Here is a 20,697-nt window from a genome sequence, read left to right on the forward strand (position 1 = left end):
TTATCAGGTAAAAAAATATATATGATAAACCTCAAGTCCAGTCGAACAAAATGAAATAAATATTGTTGAATCTGTTTGAATTACATGAATTATAGCCTCAAAAACCAGAAAAACAGAAAGTAGGTAAAATGATGACAATGAATCTGTTGACAAACAAGAGGCCCATAGGGCCTGTATCGCTCACCTGGATATCTAAGCTTTCATGGCAAAATATTCTCCAAATGAGATCCAAGGGAATATGCCAGACCCCAATGCCAATCCTTGTAGCATATCTGTATTAGATTTTTCATGCCCAGCAATTTTATGTATGTATATATAGTTTCGGGGTGGGGATCACAACCGTTTCAAAGTTATGACCCAGGCGTTAAGTCTGCAAGGGTGGGGCAGACACTGGGGTCAATTCTAATATCATGACTGCATTCGTCTCTTTATGCCGTATAATTGTAAATATAGTTTTGGGGTGGGATCTTAACAATTTCGAAGTTATGACCAAGGGGTTAAGTCTCCAAGGGTAGGGCAGTCCCCAAGGCCATCCTGGAAGCATATGTACATTCATCTCTTTATACTCAGTAATTGTATATATGGTTATAGGGTGGGGATCTCAACTGTTTCCAAGCTGTGACTAAGAAACTAAGTCCCTAGGGGTTCGGTCAGACCCTAGGGTCTATTCTAATATCATGACTGCATTCGTCTCTTTATGCCCAGCATTTGTATATATATAGTTTTGGGGTGGGGATCTCAACACTTTTAAAGTTATGGCCCAGGGACTTTGTCTCCAAGGGGGGGGCCAGACCCTAGGGCCATCCTGGAAGCAAATGTGCATTGTTCTCTTTATACTCAGCAATTGTATATATGGTTATATGGTGGGGATCTCAATCATTTCTAAGTAATACACTTTTTTTGGTCCCACCCCTTAGCCCGGGGGGTCAGCCCAACCATTTGTACATTTTTGAATCCCTGCCTCCCATGAATGCTTCTGACCAAATATGATTGATATCCATGGCATAGTTCTACAGAAGAAGTCGTTTATAGCAATATAGCCAAATTGCCCCCGCCCCTCCGCCCCTGGGTGGTCAGCCCAACCATTTGTACGATTTTTAATCTCCACCACCTAGGGATGCTTCCAGTCAAATATGGTTGATATCCATCTCTTAGTTCCAGAGAAAAAGTCACTTAAAGCAATATAGCCAAATTGCTCCCTTTTTGCCCCGCCCCTCAGCCCCCTGGGGGGTCAGCCCAACCATTTGTACAATTATTAATTTCCACCACCTATGGATGCTTACAGTCAAATATGGTTGATATCCATCTCTTCGTTCAAGAGAAGTCGCTTAAAGCAATATAGCCAAATTGCCCCCTTTTTGCCCTGCCCCTCAGCCCCCTGGGGGGTCAGCCCCACCATTTGTACAATTTTGAATCCCCACCACCTAGGGATGATTCCAGTCAAATTCAGTTAAATTCCAATCAGTGGTTAAGAAGAAGAAGTCATTTAAAGAAATTGTTGACGGATGGACGGCGGATGGACGGCGGACGGACGCCGGACGCTAATAAAAATGGTTGACCTAAAAACAGCAACAGTGACATTGGCGTTGACATTGGCGTTGACCTTGGTAGCGTGACATATGAACTAATGTGAGATATTCTCATACTTGACCTGTTTAGAAACGAAGTCGGTAGAAATCTGACAATAAAATTGCAATAGGATGGGACAGACATATGGGTAACCACAATATCCCCCCTAACCCCATTTACGGATTACTTGTTTCAGTATTCTTTATTAACTTCCGTACTGATAGAAAGTCACATACTGTTGGGGCTTCACTTAGCACACATGTGGCTATGTTAAGGAAAGAAACTGAATCAACACTAACATGTCACATACCTATATAAAATGTCACAGTTGGCTTCCATTGCCACAACATCAAGTTCATCATGAGTACAGCCCTCGTTACCCCAACGTTAAATACTGCTGACATGAATATTGACTAGTCTAAGTGAGTTTCATGAGGCTGTTATTTCAATGTCAACAGCCTAACTCGTACATCAATAATTCCCTTATTTAAAGTGGGCGTAATCAACTGTTTGTTTGAACAAAATGAAATGTAGTTAAATACGAAAAAGGAGGGTTCAGCCATGTGCCTGACCATAGCCTATCCCCTACCTCCCATTTATAGTTATAGTGGCCTTGACCCAAGACATTTGAAACCCACCTCCACAAATACATAGGTGGTTACATTTGTTTCTCACCAACTGCCCCATCTCCATCAATACATGATGTCTTGGTCCATATCGGGAAAATTGGGAACAAAACAAGGCAAACTGGGAATTTTAATGATGTTATTGTGACAAGAGTTGATACAACCAAGTCTGGAAGAAAGGAGTCTAATATACATTGACTTATTACAAAGTTAATCTGTCTGTAGCTTACAATTTCAAACAATCCCACCATCTTGGCCTCTTCTTCATCCTTCTTTTCTTTATCATCTGTATCAGTTGATGTTCTTGATTTTGCCGAATGTTTGTCATTAGAAAACGCAACCTTATTGAGGTCAACAGATGACTTTCCATTGGCCTGTGCAGCTTCATCCTCCGAATCTATTTACAGCACAAGATATAATTAGACTATATTACAATCATACATTTACAGTTTACCATGTTATTATGGTACAGTTTTATATATTCTGAACTATCTGCAATTTTACCATGGAATTTCATATAGGGTCCTATTTGTCTAGAACTTCTTATAATACTAATGATTAACTGAAAAAAAAATCAGATGGTAGCCATATGGAAGCGCATGTAATACAAAAGAATGCGAGGAATATTGTTTGTACAAATGACGTAGACTACGTGATTGTTAGCCGAGAATTCCAAACAAACCTGACTTTGCCTAGCAACTATCTAAGCTTACAACTTGATTGTAGGGCATTGATCCAATACAGAAATGATAATGAAAACTGATCATTTGGAATATACCACTTTTCACCTGAGCTGTGAGAACTGTGAATCGAACATGAATCTTAAAATGTCTAAAATAAACACTACAGAACTAAATCTGGAAGGTCGGAATCGTAAAATATCTACACTATAGAAGTGTCTATAAGTGCACATGTACCGACAAACATGTGAACATTTTAACTCGGTCAAAATATAGATCCCTTCGCTTCAGATAATTTGGTAACTACACCGTATTCTATTATAATAATCTCTGACACCTACTCGAACCCTATGCAACAAGGTAAATATTGTTCTTTTTTTAAGCTGATTATGTCTGGGACTGTAAGGATCAATGCCCCATTAGGTACCCTAGCACAGGATTATCAACTTGACAGATGTATTGACAGGTGCTGGTGAGAAAAAAGCCCAGTATGCATATACATTTCAAAACCGATGTTCTTTATATATATGAATTGTTAAAGAAAATTTAAAATCACAGTTTTGGGGAAAAATCTGAAAATTTCCATAATTAACGTTTTCTGTCTGAAGGGATAATTTTAAATCCCTAGAGGTACAGTTTTATTTTTAAGATTCACTATTTTTCAAAAAAGATATACATCAAGTTATCGTTAAGCTAATCAGACTTTGTACAATGGCTTAATCAATACATAACTAGAAAGTCCTATTTTGATACTGTGAGCTTAAGGTCAATAGAATTCACCATGAACATGCATGTATGTAAATTGCCCACCTGGTACATCACATGGTACATGACTATGAATAAATACAAATAAAACTTCTGCATTCTGACACCCTGGCTAATCGAAGCAAATTGATGGATCTTACAGGATGTTGGATTAGGCAGGTTTCACTGTAAAAGACCATGGCTAACAAAAACATCCATACATAAATCGTATGAAGTTGCAATATAGAACCTGCTGCATCAGTGAAGAATAAAAATATTTTTATCAGAAAAAAAAAATTGCTTAAACATTTTGAAACAAGAGGCCCAAGAGGGCCTGTATCGCTCACCTGAATATTTAAGCAGTCATAGCAAAATATTCTAATTAAATATTATATTGCACTAAAAATATTTCCCTCGCAAACTTTGTTGGCTCCATCTGTTGAAACTACCAGCAAAATATTATTATAAGATTCTATGCTTTTTGATTCTTCTTCAGAAGCTGCTTGACATATTTTTCCCTGTGATCTTGTAAGTAGGTCAATGTCATTTTCCTTTCAAATTGGTTAGCTCTATTCCAAAAAGCTACCAGCCAAATCTTATGAATCCATTCCTTTTAGTTCTCAAGAACAAATCCATTAAAATGTTGTTGACCTCTGTGACCTCTAAAGTAGGTTGAGGTCATTTTCATTTGCAAACTTTGGTGAGCTCTATCCCGGGAAGTCACCAGCCAAATATTATAATTTTATGCCTTTTAATTCTTCAGAAGAAGCTGTTTGAACTGTTTGACATATTTGAACGCTGTGACCTTGAAAGTAGGTCAAGGTCATTTTCATTCGCAAACTTTGTTTGGCTCTTTCCCAGGAAGCCACCTGCCAAATATTAAGATTTTATAACTACCAGTTCTTCAGAAGAAGTCGTTTAAAGTGTTTGACATATCTGCCTCATGTGACCTTAAAAGAAGGTCAAGGTCATTTTCATTCTCAAACTTTGTTCGGCTCTTTCCTAGGAAGCTACAAGCCAAATATAGAGATTATATACCTTTCAGTTCTTCAGAAGAAGTCGTTTGAAGTGTCTGACACATTTGACTCCTGTGACCTTGAAAGAAGGTCAAGGTCATTTTCATTCTCAAACTTTGTCGGGCTCTATCCAAGGAAGCCATCAATCAAAAATAAAGATTCTATACCTTTCAGTTCTTCAGAAGAAGTCATTTGAAGCTTTTGACATATATGACCCCTGTGACCTTGAAAGTAGGTCAAACTAGTTTTCATTCTCAAACTTTGTTGGGCTCTATCCCAGGAAGCCACCAGCCAAATATAAAGATTATATACCTTTCAGTTCTTCAGAAGAAGTCGTTTGAAGTGTTTGACACATTTGACCCCTGTGACCTTGAAAGAAGGTCAAGGTAATTTTCATTCTCAAACTTTGTTGGGCTCCATCCAAGGAAGCCATCAGCCAAATATGAAGATTCTATACCTTTTAGTTCTTTAGAAGAAGTCGTTTGAAGTTTTTGACATATTTGACCCCTGTGACCTTGAAAACAGGTCAAGGTCATTTTCGTTCTCATACTTTGTTGGGATCCTACCAACGAAGCTTTCAGCCAAATATCATGACTCTAGGCCTGTCTGTTCTTCAGAAGAAGTTGTTTAAAGGAAAAGTTGACGGACGAGGACGGACGGACGACGGACGCCGCGCCACGGCATAAGCTCACTTGGCACTTCGTGCCAGGCGAGCTAATAAAATGATATATAAGCAAATCGAACAAAAATAGAAATCCTATAAATATAAAACTTTATACAATACATTTAATAAGAGGCGACATCATATAAATATAAAACTTAATACAATACATTTAATAAGAGGCGACATCGGATACAATTGGTATACATTGCTGCAGATTATAGGTTATTGTAAATATTTACTCTGAGAAATTTAAAACCATGTAAATATTGTATATATAACTGTTGTTTCACATGCAAAATTGAAATACATATACAAAATATACTATATTTTATATATATATATAAAGCAAGGAAAATTTCAGCATTTCTTGCATAGTCGTTAATTATTTACCCTAAAATCTTTATCTTAAAGTTTAATTGGTTTCTGGAAAGTTGAAAAATTCCAAAAATACTGTCATGTTTTGATCACTTCGTAAGACAATAAATACACAAGTGATAATCCGACAACAAACCTGGTTATGTAGCAAGGACATTTACCTGATCAGGTCACAACCTTATCAGATTCTGGTTGAACCCAAAAAGAATTCACCTCCTTAAGGTTATGACCTTACATAGGGTCAAAACACAGAAATTGAGTAGTTTAATGGTTCAAAGTAGCGAACAAAGGTCAAGGTTAGGATTTAAGGTCAAGACCTTACACAGGGCTGAGTATGTCTGGAAGCAGGAAACGAGTAAAACCAGGTAAGATAGGTCATATCGAAGAAAGAGTATTTTTACTTCTACTTGACTAATACCTGGAAGCAAAGGGAGAGAAGGCTGAAGTACAAATAGAACATTACGAAAGGTGAAATTAGACAAAATATTAGACAGTAACAGACATTAATATCCACAGAGTACCTGCATGTTTTAATAATTACTTCAGGCAAGATGATTTTTACTTCTTCAGTGCAAGGCACAAAATAACACCTGTACATATTTATGGAGTGTACGTACATATGTGTTAATTTCATACCATCACAAACAAAAATCAAAGCATTACAGTAGAACTTCAAGATTTTGCAAAAACCAGTTAGAGTCACCATTTTTTTCCCCAAGCTATAGATCAGAGAAAAGAATTAGATGTTTTGATTTTTCCATTTTGAAGTTGTCAAAGATTTCATGTGATATTGACAGGTATAAAATGCAAAACATGGATTTAGAATAGTGCAAGTGGATATCTGTCACAAACAATATTATGATTTTACGATACAGCAATACACTATTGGCTAGCGGTATGATTATCATCTACAGGTGTATATAACATTATCATCGGTTAGATATACAATTCACTTAAAGCTAGGACTACAACTACAAATTTAACTTATTAAATGTACCCGTTGCAACAGTGTATTTTTAATGCAATAATCTGTTTATATGCATATCATTCAAATATTTGAAATATGATCACGAAGCAGACATATTAAGCAAAACTGAGAATAAAATTATAAATGAATTTGCAAAAAATTAAATATGAAACTCGTTAACTGTGAATAAACACTATAAAAAACACTACAAACATTTTCATTTAATATATCACAAATTTTTATGCATGTGATGCAAACATTTAACCTAAAAATCAACTGGAATCTATTTTTAATTTAATTTTCTGATGTAATTTTCAGTTGATGTGGCTATTATGATCAATACCATCCCTACACATTGTGACACACAAACAGAAGGAGATGCAATGTTAGCTACAAAACATGCCCAACTGAAAACCTACCTTTGTGCCCTACTTTGCCATTGCTGGGCTGTGGGGCTGTAATTTAAAGTCACATTGACCTGATGCAAATATCAAAGCTCCATCATCCAAGTCAAATTTATACAATTGTTTTTTAACTTATTATTTACCTTCTAATGCAGAAGACCAAGGAGATATTTCAGTCATTTACAATTCAAAATTAAATATTTTTGAAGACAAAACAAATTATCAAAAACAATTGTTTTAAGATTATCTATGTAATTGAGATTGAAATAATAACTTTTTTTCATTTTGATTTATGACCAATATTAGTTCAGAGCAAAGTATCATGAAGTTTAATTAAGTGTATAATCCCTTCTCAAAGATCCCACATGTGTACAGACCGGCTCTTCATCATATAGAGCCAAGAAAATAGAGGAAACGTACAGAAACCTTTGCACCCAGTTTAAGTGTAACCTTATGTGACAGAAGTTCACTTTGACACTATATATAAGGCAATGAACTCACAGCAGAATTTAACAAACATGGTACGTTACCTCACTGATCATGTCATTACAATACCAGAAGTGAACCAAAACATGCGTTTGCTGTATGTTTGCCAACAGACAATGAAAATTTTGCACCCATTTGACCTTTGACCAAGAGATGAAGGTCACAAGGACCTAAACAACATGCTCTGTGTACCCTCTGTGGGTGATGTATGTATGTTTTAAGTGTACTCGTGATATTTTCAATTATTTTAAATTTAAATTCCATACAGGATTTATTATGTTATAATGATATCAAAATGTTATTATGATATAAAAAGAACCAGAGCAAAAAGAATTGCACTGGGTATTTATATATCAGCTATATGTAACTGCAAGTGTGGCTGATTCCAGATTTTACAACGGCTGCACGTGCTCATCTGCCTGCTTATGTAAACATAGCACCCACACAGAGAACCTAACTTATATACCATGGTCTTAGGTTTTGTGGAAGCCCTTCCATCAAAACAGGATAGGTGGGGAACTTTCCCATGTAACTTTGAGCAGACAATGTTTATTTCAATTTTGGTAGTCTGACAAATGGGAGAACTACTTGTGTGGAAGAACATTTACTAGCTGAAGTTTCAAATGAACAATGAAGATTGATGTACTGTGTAGAACTCTTTGGTGATTGAACTCTGATAGAGTTTGCTATGTTTACCAGCAGGGTCTAGTTGTCAGTGTTCATATTATGCTGATGGCTCAGGCATAACAAGTTGGCAGCCCAGGTAGAATTAATAAGTATAACAAGTTACCTGCCCTTTCTGTGAATTAGTTCTTTAAAATAGCAACAGGTGGCAGCAGTCAAGATGATGTGACTCACAACTGCACCAACAGCTAACCTAACACCACTCTTTAGTCAAACTGAGCAAGAAATCAAGGCAGTTAATTCTCAGCAACCTATAGCTAGATCTCAAGATACATCTGCTATGCGATGTATGGTATCAGTTTAAGGAATTTTAAGTTACATCATTAAAATGTAAAATCTGTGACAATATATTTTTATTCACTGTCGCCATAAATAAATCTGTAAAAAGAGCTGTAATTCATTTTTCAAAAACAAAAAATGTCACTGATAAGGAAGGTCTACTGTATAGTGCATTGTTTGGTTTTGTTAAACATATCACATATCTTTGTTAGTATTCCCATAAACAGAATTTTGCCCTTCTCACTGTTTGTTGGGCCTCAGATAGTCGGGACATTGACACATAAAGCAGTTAGAACCCACTCGGGTAAAATTACCATGCCAAAAAATAAATAATGTGAACAAAGTTGAAATAAAAAATCAGCTTTTCAAATACTGCAGTGCTATATTTAGAATAAATAACAACAGATTCTCCTTCTATTATAATTTTAGATATTGAAATTCCTGATGAGATAACGTTGTAGATTACACAAATTCATATTATATGCATAAATTTCCATGAAGGTATTTTCTAAAGGTGAAAATATTCACCTATGTATCCATTTTAAAAGTCAATATTTCGAATAAAAACTTATCTGACTGCAAAGATAGTTTCTGAAGAGCTGATCATACTATTAGGGAAAAATTATAGGTACAAAAATATCTGGTTTGATAATCAGAGATAAATCCTTGGCTATATCCTACAGATTATACAGATGTGAACCTACATAGCTGAAACAGTGATGAAAGATCCATACATAAAGCTTCCAGAATCAGTTCAACCACGTATCGGTAAAAATAATAAATTTGAAATTCAGGGGAGATCATTAACAGACAGTAAGCTGTACTTACCTGCAGAGTATTTAACAGGGAGTTGGCCATTTGAGTTGGGCCCTGAAGAATGGTTGTTGGCATCTAAAATGAGGGAGAAAAAACAAACACATTCACCAACATGCAACTTCATGCAAATCCATAAGCACATTTATGCCATCAACACAAAAAGCACAATAGTCTACTAACAACACGTAATATCTATCACATGGCCGGCCCAGGCTGTCATCAACCAATATTACCATATACTCATGCATTGCCATGTTATTTTATATATCTGTGAAGCAATGCAACAGCGGATAGTTTATAAGGAAATCCCAATAATAAAGTATCCTTATGGAAACAAATGATCAACAAATATAAACATTTCTTCTAGTCTTTTTGCCTAAAAATCAATACATGCATATGTGCAAATGCATTCATTGGGTCTCTCAACATAGGTGGTCTCTTAACATTAATAGAGGTGATATGTTGCGCAATCAGACATGACTGTATACATTTATAATGTTGCTCTTTAGAAAATTGATACCGTAAACTTGGATTCCTCAAGAGACAAAAATGAACTTAAAAATGTACACAAGTTTTGATAAGTTTGATATAAACCACATTTATTTTTTAACGAACTACTTGAATTGATATACATATAAATGATATTGTTTCTTGTAAACTTATAAAAGTCAAATGGACTTAAGGCTGTGGATGTCGTACTTACATCTGTTGAAAAAACATTAAACACACCTTCCCCTTCACCTGGCATTGCCATGAAGATGAAGTATAATCAAGATCATTCAAATTTAGGATATGTAATATCTATCTATCCTGAAATCTTAGGCCAATTATAAGTTTCATAAAACAAGTGATTCTGATATGCCAGTGAACATATATTCATCAATAGGGTCTGTCTGGGTATGTATATATGGCATGGGTTGGCCAAGATATCAAAGGAAAATATTTTCAAAAATATATGCAAAGATAGACTTGACAACAATAAGATTCCACAAAGAAAATGTGAAGCAGAAGAAAGTATGGAACAAAACTGCAAATGTAAACTTTTTAGTGGTAGCCGCATTTTCAAGATTTAAAAATAAAAACCTCTGAAGAAATAACTTCAATTCATAGCAAAAATGCTGTAAATTACATTGAAACCATACAATCACATTGCAATAAAATGTATCGACTCTTAACATGTTTAAGTCTCATAATGTTGGTAGTATATGACACATCCTGGCATTTTAATAAGGGAGAAATACCTGTGTTATCTAACAACCTTAAAATCTTATTGAGTAGCAATGAACAGGTAGCGGATCAGGTAAGTTTGCACCTGGCTTCATTAAAAGCACCACACATGCAGTAGACTGCTGAGGAAATAGTAGAGGCTCAATTATTGCACCTTGGCTTTATTAAGTGGAGACAACTCTATTTAAACAATTTAGAAATAAAAGATGTTTCATCCTTGTTAATTAACTAACCTACAATTGCCAGTATGTAAAGTATACTTTGTGAAAGTATTGACTATGAAAATTTAAGTGAGTGTGTTTTTCGTAAACCTGATTAAGTGAACTAAATGCTCACTAGATCACTGTCACAGTAAATGCACTTTGGACGTGACAGAATAAATACATGCTTTTACCTCTGGGCCCGTATTTATGAAACCGTTCACTTGCTCAAGCATGGATTTTGTGCTCAAATCAGCTCTATTGTAACTCAATAAAACCATGTCAAATGATCAAATAATTAAATGTAAACATTGAAACAGTATTCATCTTAAAGTCTCTTCATTTTATTCCCAAATCATTGATAAAATAAGATTTTTTTACTTATTTATAACTGGAACAAGAAATGGGGCTGGAGCACAAAATCAATACTTGAGCATGAGAAAGGATTTGTGAATACGGGTCCAGAGGTAAACAAAGGCTATTGATGATTCAGTCCGGTTACTTTTAAAATCTGGACCCATCAATGTGCACATGTATATGTTACTGCTTCCAAGTCTATTTTCATATTTTAAAATATACATGTAACCTACCATAACCTAATTATATATATATGTAATGGACTGATGAAACAACTATGTGACTTCAGAAAGCACCAAAGTTTAACATATGGGAATCATAAAATTGCCAAATTGGACATGTCAAAATGTAATCATCCTATTTGGTGCTTTGGTTGGCATTAAACATATTTTGTCCTATCAAAAGTAGCCGCTTAAGGCTGCCGAAAGTAGAAAATGATCTGATTTTGGCGCAGAAATTCCTCATCCAAACAATGTAATTTGTTTGGAGATCATGAGTCATTCTGATGTCATAGTCAAGTGATGACTGATCACATCACTACTCCAGTCTGGGATGAGTTGGAGGTCTTGTTGTCCACGATGATAATCAAGTATTAAATATTAGGATGGATCGACAGGTTGTCATTTAAACAGCTAGCCTCTTTCTAAACTATATGCCAGCCGGTTCAGGTTATTTGAACAGGAAACATCTTTCGATAAAGTCTTTACTACAAGTGTACTTATATACCTGTCTGAACATACAGCCACAGGTATATACACCTACTTATATACGTGTTGCAACATATCCATAAAACAAGGAGGTATATGTGTGTGATAAACTGTCAGTATAGTTAGTATACCTTGATCACAAGAATGTACACTGTGATACTGTGAAAAAGTAGGTCAACTAAAGCTTTCAAACTAACAGAGCTTTGAATCTTACATCCTGACCTATTTTGAGAACTTTGACCTATGTAGGCTAAAGTCCTTATACCATTTTTAAATACCCCAGACAAAACTTCACCATCCCTTAAAATTTACATCTGAGCTAGCTACTACTTCTAATATATTGTTAAAGCTTTTGAGAATTTTCACTATTCTATGCATTTAAACCTTTGTCAGATAAACATTATCACTGAAATTAAAGCCATGTAGTCAAATAGCTATTAAAAAATGTTTCCATGTATATCTACCGGTATTCTAATTGTGTTAAAAAAATTCACGAGGTGACGATTCTCATCTAATTTCAAATATCCCCTGAATCTTGAAATTGGAGAATGAAGTTTTGACAGACAACACAGGTTAATAGTTAAATTTGTTGAGTGTTAACCAAGTTTAAGTTTCAGGAACACAAGGCAATCATTATAGCCTTATATAGGCAGCATTATAAACACCTTAAATGTTATAGCCTTATATAGGCAGCATTATAAACACCTTAAATGTTATGCTTATCTCCTGGAATGATCAATACGGATGTGACAGGTGATTCAATACAGGACACCATATAATGCTAGTACACTTAAGGATCCCTGTCCCACTGTAACAGGCAAAACACTAGAGAATTCCACTGTTTCATACAGAGTTACTTCCCCTTAATTTTGTTTTGGATATAACTGTGATGTCTGTATCATGCTCATTTGGTTAGAGTAACAATATAACGATCTCAGGTTCAGAGTTGTAATATACCTGTCTGGCACCATCATATTTTAACACTTAAAACACTGTTGTTAAATATTTGTTTCCCCATTAAGTTGCATAACATATATGGTTTTCTTTATAAATGTGATTGATCAAAGCTATAAATGTGATTGATCAAAGCTATAATCATGCTGTAAAAAGCTTTTAAGTTACTGTCACAGTTTTTGGCAGTGGTACGGGGATCCTTAAGGCAGAATATTAACCCCTAAAACAACCATTGTTTCGTGGTATGTCACCTGAAAATTTCACAACAACGAGGCATTGTGTGTCGGGAAACAATGTCTCGACACTCGCAAGAATTCACTGTACACCAAAATGTATGCAAAAATGCTAATTTTTATTCCCTTTTCATCTTATTTTAGATATCATATATATTTACCACATGATCTTGTGATGTAATTTTAGAATATGACAAAAATGCCAATAAACATACAAAAGAAACAAATTTCAATATGCTTATGTGTAATATTAATACACAAGTCGGGTACTAAAGCACTAAATAATGTCTACTGTTTAACCCTGCAGTCATTGTGGTATGTCCTGTACAAGTGCTTGAATCCTTCACAGTTCAGTGGAGATCCTATCCAACACTACACACTGAAATGTTGCCTTTTAAATCTTAATTACAGTTAACTGTGTCGAAGTGTTATGTACAACATCCATATTGTGTCCCATAAAATGTAATATAATTTAGGGGTATTTGACAGATATTGTATCTTAGTGGTACACTTTTACTAACCATACACATTCAACTGTCTTATTTTGCTTTCTTATTTACCATAAACAAACATACCAGGATAAAAGAATCATTATTTGTTTAACGGGAATGACTGGTATGACCACTATTTAATACACTGTATTAACAAGAAAGTATTAAAAATTTAATGAAGTCCATGAAGGTCTTTGCCAAGTATTAATAAAAAAAAAAGTTTACTGGCCAACTGTGGTCATACAGTGTATGACCTGTGTATGCTTATACGTTAAATATTTTAAGAACACTATAATACCCAGTCTAGCTCTATTATATTGTAATATGGATGCATGCACATTCAGAGCTGCAGTCTCACTTAATCAAAGGGAGAGTTTTCCATGATTTGAAGGGGGCTGCCTACATTGGGCCCCTAAGAGGGGTCATTTAGTGGTTTAAATTAATTCATTTACCCCTGAAAACACATTTGAACTCTTCCAATTTAAAGGTTGGAATAGTCCATTATAAAATTTCAGGGGTGAATGAGTTAAATCCTTTCCGACCAATTTAACTTCTGTTGATTAGTTTTTGGATATTATCATAACCTAAAAATAATTGAAATCCATAATACTCAAAGTATCTAAAAGAAGGTTTTTTTCCAGATTGTCTATTTCATTCTGTATCAAATAGTATTTTTACATGAGCTAGTAGCTGTGAAAGCTGTACATAATTACTGTCCTGATATTCCAAGATTAGAGCTCATTATTTATTCATAACACCTGACAACATGTATCAAGTTACAGTACCATGCATGTGATCAGAACTGTCCATGTGACCATATAAGCTTGTAGTTTAAGTTCTATAGCAGGAGAGAACATACAATAGGTACCAGGTTGAGTAAATACGGGTATGTTAGATTATATATCTTAGTATATTATATTGCACTATATCTGAAGTACAAGCCTTAAATCATTTACCATATATATACACCTTATCAGCAAACCAAATAAAATCTTACTTATAAGAAATTGATTTACATGAACGATTTATGATATATACCACACTGAGGACCAACGTATAGATATAAGGACCACTAATGTAACCACTTCTTAATTCCCCAAGGTATAGATCTAGCTACCCTTCTACCCCCACTCAAATGGCTGGGATCATAAGTACAATTAATTGTCCTGCGCTGGTCCCAACTACTAGGGACTGTACAGATCTAGACTAGACCTAGCCCCTGTCCACAAGGAATGGTATGGTAACCCAGCCAGCCCCTTCCCATGCTAGGGACCATACAGATGTACAGATGTAGACCTAGCCCCCCTCCACAAGGAATAGTATGGTAACCCAGACAGCCCCTTCCCATGCTAGGGACCACACAGATCTAGACCTTATATAAAGCAAACCCCAATGACCTGCAAGTGTAATATTTAAGTCATTCTTAAATGACACAATCAATTATTTTATTTCCTCAATATATCATTAGCTGTCTGTGTGTGTACATTTAGTCATACACTCTAACCAACTCAGACTTGTACAAAGGTAAATTATGGGTTACTATAAAGAACAAGCCAACACCAGTAGACAATATCACCTTATTATAGTACCACTAATAAAGAAGCAGCCTCTTTAATTTATTTTCATTAAAATTTTCAAAATTCTTCAGTTACTATCTCCTGTAATATCTATTTTAAAGTCTATAGTTACGGGGAGGGAGCCTTGAATTGATAAAGCCTGTCAAGCTACACAACATTAATCTCCATCTAACGATCACCCACCCAAAGGAGCTGTACAGTGTTACCTGGACCGACATACTGTACCAAGGAGATTGTACTCTATAGAGTCCCCTAACTTCTACATTGAAATGCTGTTGAAACTCTGCATGACACAAGTGGTTGATGTACTAAAAAATTTGAGAGAAGTTTCGAGATTTCGTCACAGAAGGTGTTACACTACTTCAAAACCTAGGCAGAGTTCATATGAAAGCATTCAGAATGACATAATGATACAATTTACAAAATTAAATAGATATTTCACTTTTAAAGTAACTAATCTTAGTTAAGTAGGATTGATATGTTCACAAGATAAAAGATATTTTACTTTACTTAAGAGTAACTACTTTAAAAGTAAACTATTCTTGAATGCTTTTATATATTATGCAGGTGTATTAGCAGAAAAAAATACCAACATATTCTGTACATGTATGTTTCAATAAAATATAACTTGTTCCTAATGGGTTTGAATAAAAAAAATGATCTCACTTTGCTATGATCATAACTGAATGCCAGAACTACTTTGGAGTCAAATATCTTAGATGTTATCCATTTTGTCCATGATGAAAAAAAATTGCATTATTCAATCTTCACATTTATTATCATTCCATCGTATTCAGCAGCTCTTATTGCTTAAGAATATTAAATGCAAAGATTCAAATTCTATTTGCAAACACAAAAATTCTTTAAAATTATGTTAACCAGGTATCTGGTCTTATTGTCCTCCTGCCATAGTAATACATCGTGTAATTCTGTGCTGTCAGTCTTTTTCTAAAATTATTTATTATTTACTTTTTCCATTTCCTGCTGTTTGCTACTATTTACTGTATCAGTCTTTTTATTCTACCCTGACTTGGAAATTCATTCAGATTTTTTTTCAAATTACATGTAGAGTCAAGAAAACTGACATAGCATGGCACTAGGTACATTTTAAGTATATATAATTAACACCGCATTAGTGATATCGATGGAAGAGTTAATGTCCCGTCTCAACGCTCAACAGGAAGAGTGTAAACAAATCAGGATGTGGCAACTGATCAAAGCCAATAAGCTTTGCAATGTCAGGTGTTTTCTCAGGTATATATACCGGGTACTATTTGACAGATCCCTCCCCATCCTCCTTCACCTTTTGACCTCTACCTTGAGAAACCACTGCAATGGTGTTGACGGCATTGAGCTAATTATTATTCCTGTGTTATCACACACACATGTATATAAACCTTTATAATAACCCAGTAGATCCATATCACTGTTACAAGTGTTTCTATGATACTTAAGAGGTCAACCTATCTTTTTCAGCTATTTTTATGAATTTTATGAATTCAATGCAGGACCCTGTACATNAAAAAAAAAAAAACCCCCCCCCCCCCCCCCCCCCGGTAAATAAAATGCAATGCAAACTGTGAAGTATGTACTCTACATACATAGTGAGAACATCTATACTCCATTCTGTGTGTGAAATCTACCAGTGTATGTATGATAATAGACAGGTATGTCGATCAGCATGTTCCAATACAGAAAATATCTACCTGTGGTAACGAGAGAACACAGGTATGATCAACGTGACATTTCCATCGACCAGTCAACTAGGTCCTAATAAGGACAGCATGAAGTGACATTTCAGCATACTAAAAAGGTCTCCCACATCGGGTGTGGATCAAAAATGGATTCAGTTTACATTGATAATGAATAATATTATTACACACTGAATGGATCTCAAGGGGGTGGCTTTGTGCATAACCTACCCCCATACTGCCATACGTTAATTTAGCTTTCAAATAGGAGTTTGGGAAGAAATGTGGCATGTAAAATGATAATTTTGTGACCTATATTTTGACCTTTGACCTGCCAGTACTTTTCATAAATAATATTTTGAGGCAATACCTCTATAGTATAATAAACTCCCTACAGTACTTAATACATCCATTCCATTAACTTTGCAATAAAGGTATTTTCTGCATAAAGTGATGTTTACACATTAACAAGTACATTGCATCTATTTTTCTTTGATCTATGTCCAAATTTTAAGTAACCGTGACCTAATTTTGGTACATGAAATTCAATCTCCCAAAAGGTACTCATTTATATGTTTGATAACCCAAAAGTAGGAAGTAAAGATAAAATGCCAGACAGAAACCCTTTTCTTGAAAGAGATCAAAAGTCAAAATATAGTTCTCCCGTATATACGTACCATTTGATAAAAGTTAAAGTCAGTTATAAACTAATATGGGATGTTCTGTCTTCCCTCCATTGAAATAGGCATACAAATAAAAAAATAGGATGATCCTTCACCAAAATTAAAGGCCATCATTTACGACTTATGTATAATCAGTCTTAGTTTGCTACATTTTTCCTTTCCTGTAGATGTATATATATCTAAACAGAGATTGACAATCCTAAATGAAGTGTGTCAGATAAATCATTTGGAATCTATTCCAGCTGTTGAGGCATTCAACAAAGAAAAACGCACAAAGCAAATACTATTCCCCCCGACTTTGACAATGATGTGGAAAGAACCCTCGAGAATCCTAACTGTTATTTATTGTGCAGGAGGATATTTACACAGTGTTCAACACACAATTGGGCCATAGCATATATGGCCAAACAGACATTGTCAATAACGAAACTCGTCCAAACCTTAATGGAAATAACTGATGACCAAAACTTCATTTCTCAGACCACTTAACCAAACAATGATGACATACATAATGGGAGTAGATACCACCTGAATAGGAAGGTTATATCGTGATAGGATTCTGCAACTCTCAGACCAACGAACCACACAATGATGACATACATAATGGTAGTAGATACCACCTGAATAGGAAGGTTATATCGTGATGGGATTCTGCAACTCTCAGACCACCTAACAACACAATGATGACATACATAATGGGAGCAGATACCACCTGTATAGGAAGGTTATACCGTGATAGGATTCTGCACCTCTCAGACCACCTAACCACACAATGACGACATACAAAATGGGAGTAGATACCACCTGTATAGCAAGGTTATATCGTGATAGGATTCTGGAACTCTCAGACCACTTAACCACACAATGATGACATTCATAATGGGAGTAGATACCTCCTTTATAGGAAGGTTATATCGTGATAGTATTCTGCAACTCTCAGACCACCTAACCACAGAATGATGACATACATAATGGGAGTAGATATCACCTATAGGAAGGTTATATCGTGATAGGATTCCGCAACTCTCAGACCACCTAACCACAGAATGATGACATACATAATGGGAGTAGATTCCACCTGTATAGGAAGGTTATATCGTTATAGGATTCTGCAACTCTCAGACCAACGAACCACACAATGATGACATACATAATGGTAGTAGATACCACCCGTATAGGAAGGTTATATCGTGATAGGATTCCGCAACTCTCAGACCACCTAACCACAGAATGATGACATACATAATGGGAGTAGATACCACCTGAATAGGAAGGTTATATCGTGATGGGATTCTGCAACTCTCAGACCACCTAACCACACAATGACGACATACAAAATGGGAGTAGATACCCCCTGTATAGGAAGGTTATATCGTGATCGGATTCTGCAACTCCCAGACCAACTAACCACACAATGATGACATACATAATGGGAGTAGATATCCCCTATAGGAAGGTTATATCGTGATAGGATTCCGCAACTCTCAGACCACCTAACCACAGAATGATGACATACATAATGGGAGTAGATACCACCTGGATAGGAAGGTTATATCGTGATAGGATTCTGCAACTCTCAGACCACTTAACCACACAATGATGACATACAGAATGGGAGTAGATACCACCTATAGGAAGGTTATATCGTGATAGGATTCTGCACCATTTCCCTACTCACCAAAGTTCCTCAGACAGGATCTGTATAGATCTACAGTAATGATGCAACAAAGTGATCAACATACATTTATGACCACAGAATATTCAGTATTGTATATGTGACCTGAGTAAATTAGCCATCAAAGAACCAGACGTTAACACTGTTAATATTGATTTATCTGTGGATGATCAGCTAGTTCTAAACCGCACCATTGTTTGGCCGATAGGGCTACCTGGTATGTTTGTACCGTGCAACTGAACCGCAGAATGTGCAGCTGTTGGACTCAACACGTCATAATTAATTCTAGTATGAAACATTCACTAATTCATCATGTATTTTCATCATCTTGTTAAAGGTTGACAGGGAAATATCTAGCCACAACAACAGTTGACCATAAATATCATGGGATGTAAAGTGTCACAGTTAGAATGACCTCACAATATTATATAACCACAATGTCATCATTTCATTTCTATACTTGTACAAGCCTTCTGTAACATTGTAATTATGTCCTAAGGTTGTGGACACAAGTAAACTTCACCGAGCCTTTCTTGTGCTGTTTTGTACCATCCTTTATTAGATACTGTATGTAACTCTTCTGACCATGATAACCCATCAAAGAACCTTAAATATCCAAAACAGTACCATGTGATTTAATTGTTTCGCAATATCCACATCATTATCAAAAATAGTACAATGTGATTTAGTTGTTTCGCAATCGACACATCATCGTGAATTATTTACCTTTCTGTTATATAAATGTCATTTGAGTACGCTGCACCCTACCGCGTTTATAATTATCGTGTCTTATACCTGGAAGTTTACAGGTATGATGGTTACCCGACACTTACGATGAATTTTAAGTAGGTTTACATACGTCTAGGACTTGGCACGCAGAATCAGATCAGCCCACCAAGTTTTTAATCGGGGGCCATATTGCTGAAACCATTTCTATATTTTAAACTCTTATACTTAAATCTTCACTCAATGAACTATTTTTCATATTTCATCTTTTTTCATTGATATGGAGGAACTTTGTGTGAATTAAAGCCAAATATAATTTTCATGTTTTAACCTTTAACTGAAGCCCAATTGCTAATTTTCTCAAATTTTAATATTTTAATCAACGATCTTGAGAAACGGTAGAGAGATTTGAAGCCTGTTACTGTTTTAAATTTCTAGACTTTATTTTTTTACTCTGTTGCAGGATTTCATTGAGTTAATGGAGAGTTGGTTTGACCGTAGAATTCATGCTTGCAGAGCATGAAAACGGTTTTATGAATATTGGCCAAGATCCACTATCAGGAAAAGGTCGCCACTGGGTCATCCTAATACAGTGTCCGATACTTAGTTTATGAGCTTAAAAAAGCTAGTTTAGCTCTACCACTTAGAGAACATTTGTATACACTCTGACCTTGTTCTTCACCCCTCTTACAAGAAAAGAAAAGTCTATGTAATAAATCACATGTAACCAGTCCTCCATAACATGACCAAATGACCATGAAAGTTGACTCAGCATGTGGTGGACATGAGTACAGAGTAGAAAGGGGAGATAACACACTTTAAGGCATTAATACCACATTGGATACATTTACAGTGTGATCCCTGTC

At 35.4% G+C, this 20,697-nt stretch overlaps 1 protein-coding gene across 4 annotated transcripts in view; it reads right to left on the minus strand.

The window, feature by feature from the left end:
* LOC110459328 (multidrug resistance protein 1-like) overlaps positions 1–20,697 on the minus strand; it is a 59,472-nt gene that overhangs the window by 31,364 nt on the left and 7,411 nt on the right. For 3 of the 4 annotated variants that reach the window (XM_021511549.1, XM_021511541.1, XM_021511532.1), the window contains exons 3-5: positions 9,323–9,385; positions 7,061–7,096; positions 2,426–2,592 (exon numbers count right to left, since the gene is read on the minus strand). In XM_021511549.1, coding sequence (XP_021367224.1) covers positions 2,426–2,592; positions 7,061–7,096; positions 9,323–9,385 — 266 coding nt within the window. The remainder of the gene's footprint in view (positions 1–2,425; positions 2,593–7,060; positions 7,097–9,322; positions 9,386–20,697) is intronic. The other variant, XM_021511556.1, reaches the window with a different exon arrangement.

This window comes from Mizuhopecten yessoensis, unplaced genomic scaffold, assembly GCF_002113885.1.
Source record: "Mizuhopecten yessoensis strain PY_sf001 unplaced genomic scaffold, ASM211388v2 scaffold1313, whole genome shotgun sequence".
Classification (NCBI taxonomy): domain Eukaryota; kingdom Metazoa; phylum Mollusca; class Bivalvia; order Pectinida; family Pectinidae; genus Mizuhopecten; species Mizuhopecten yessoensis.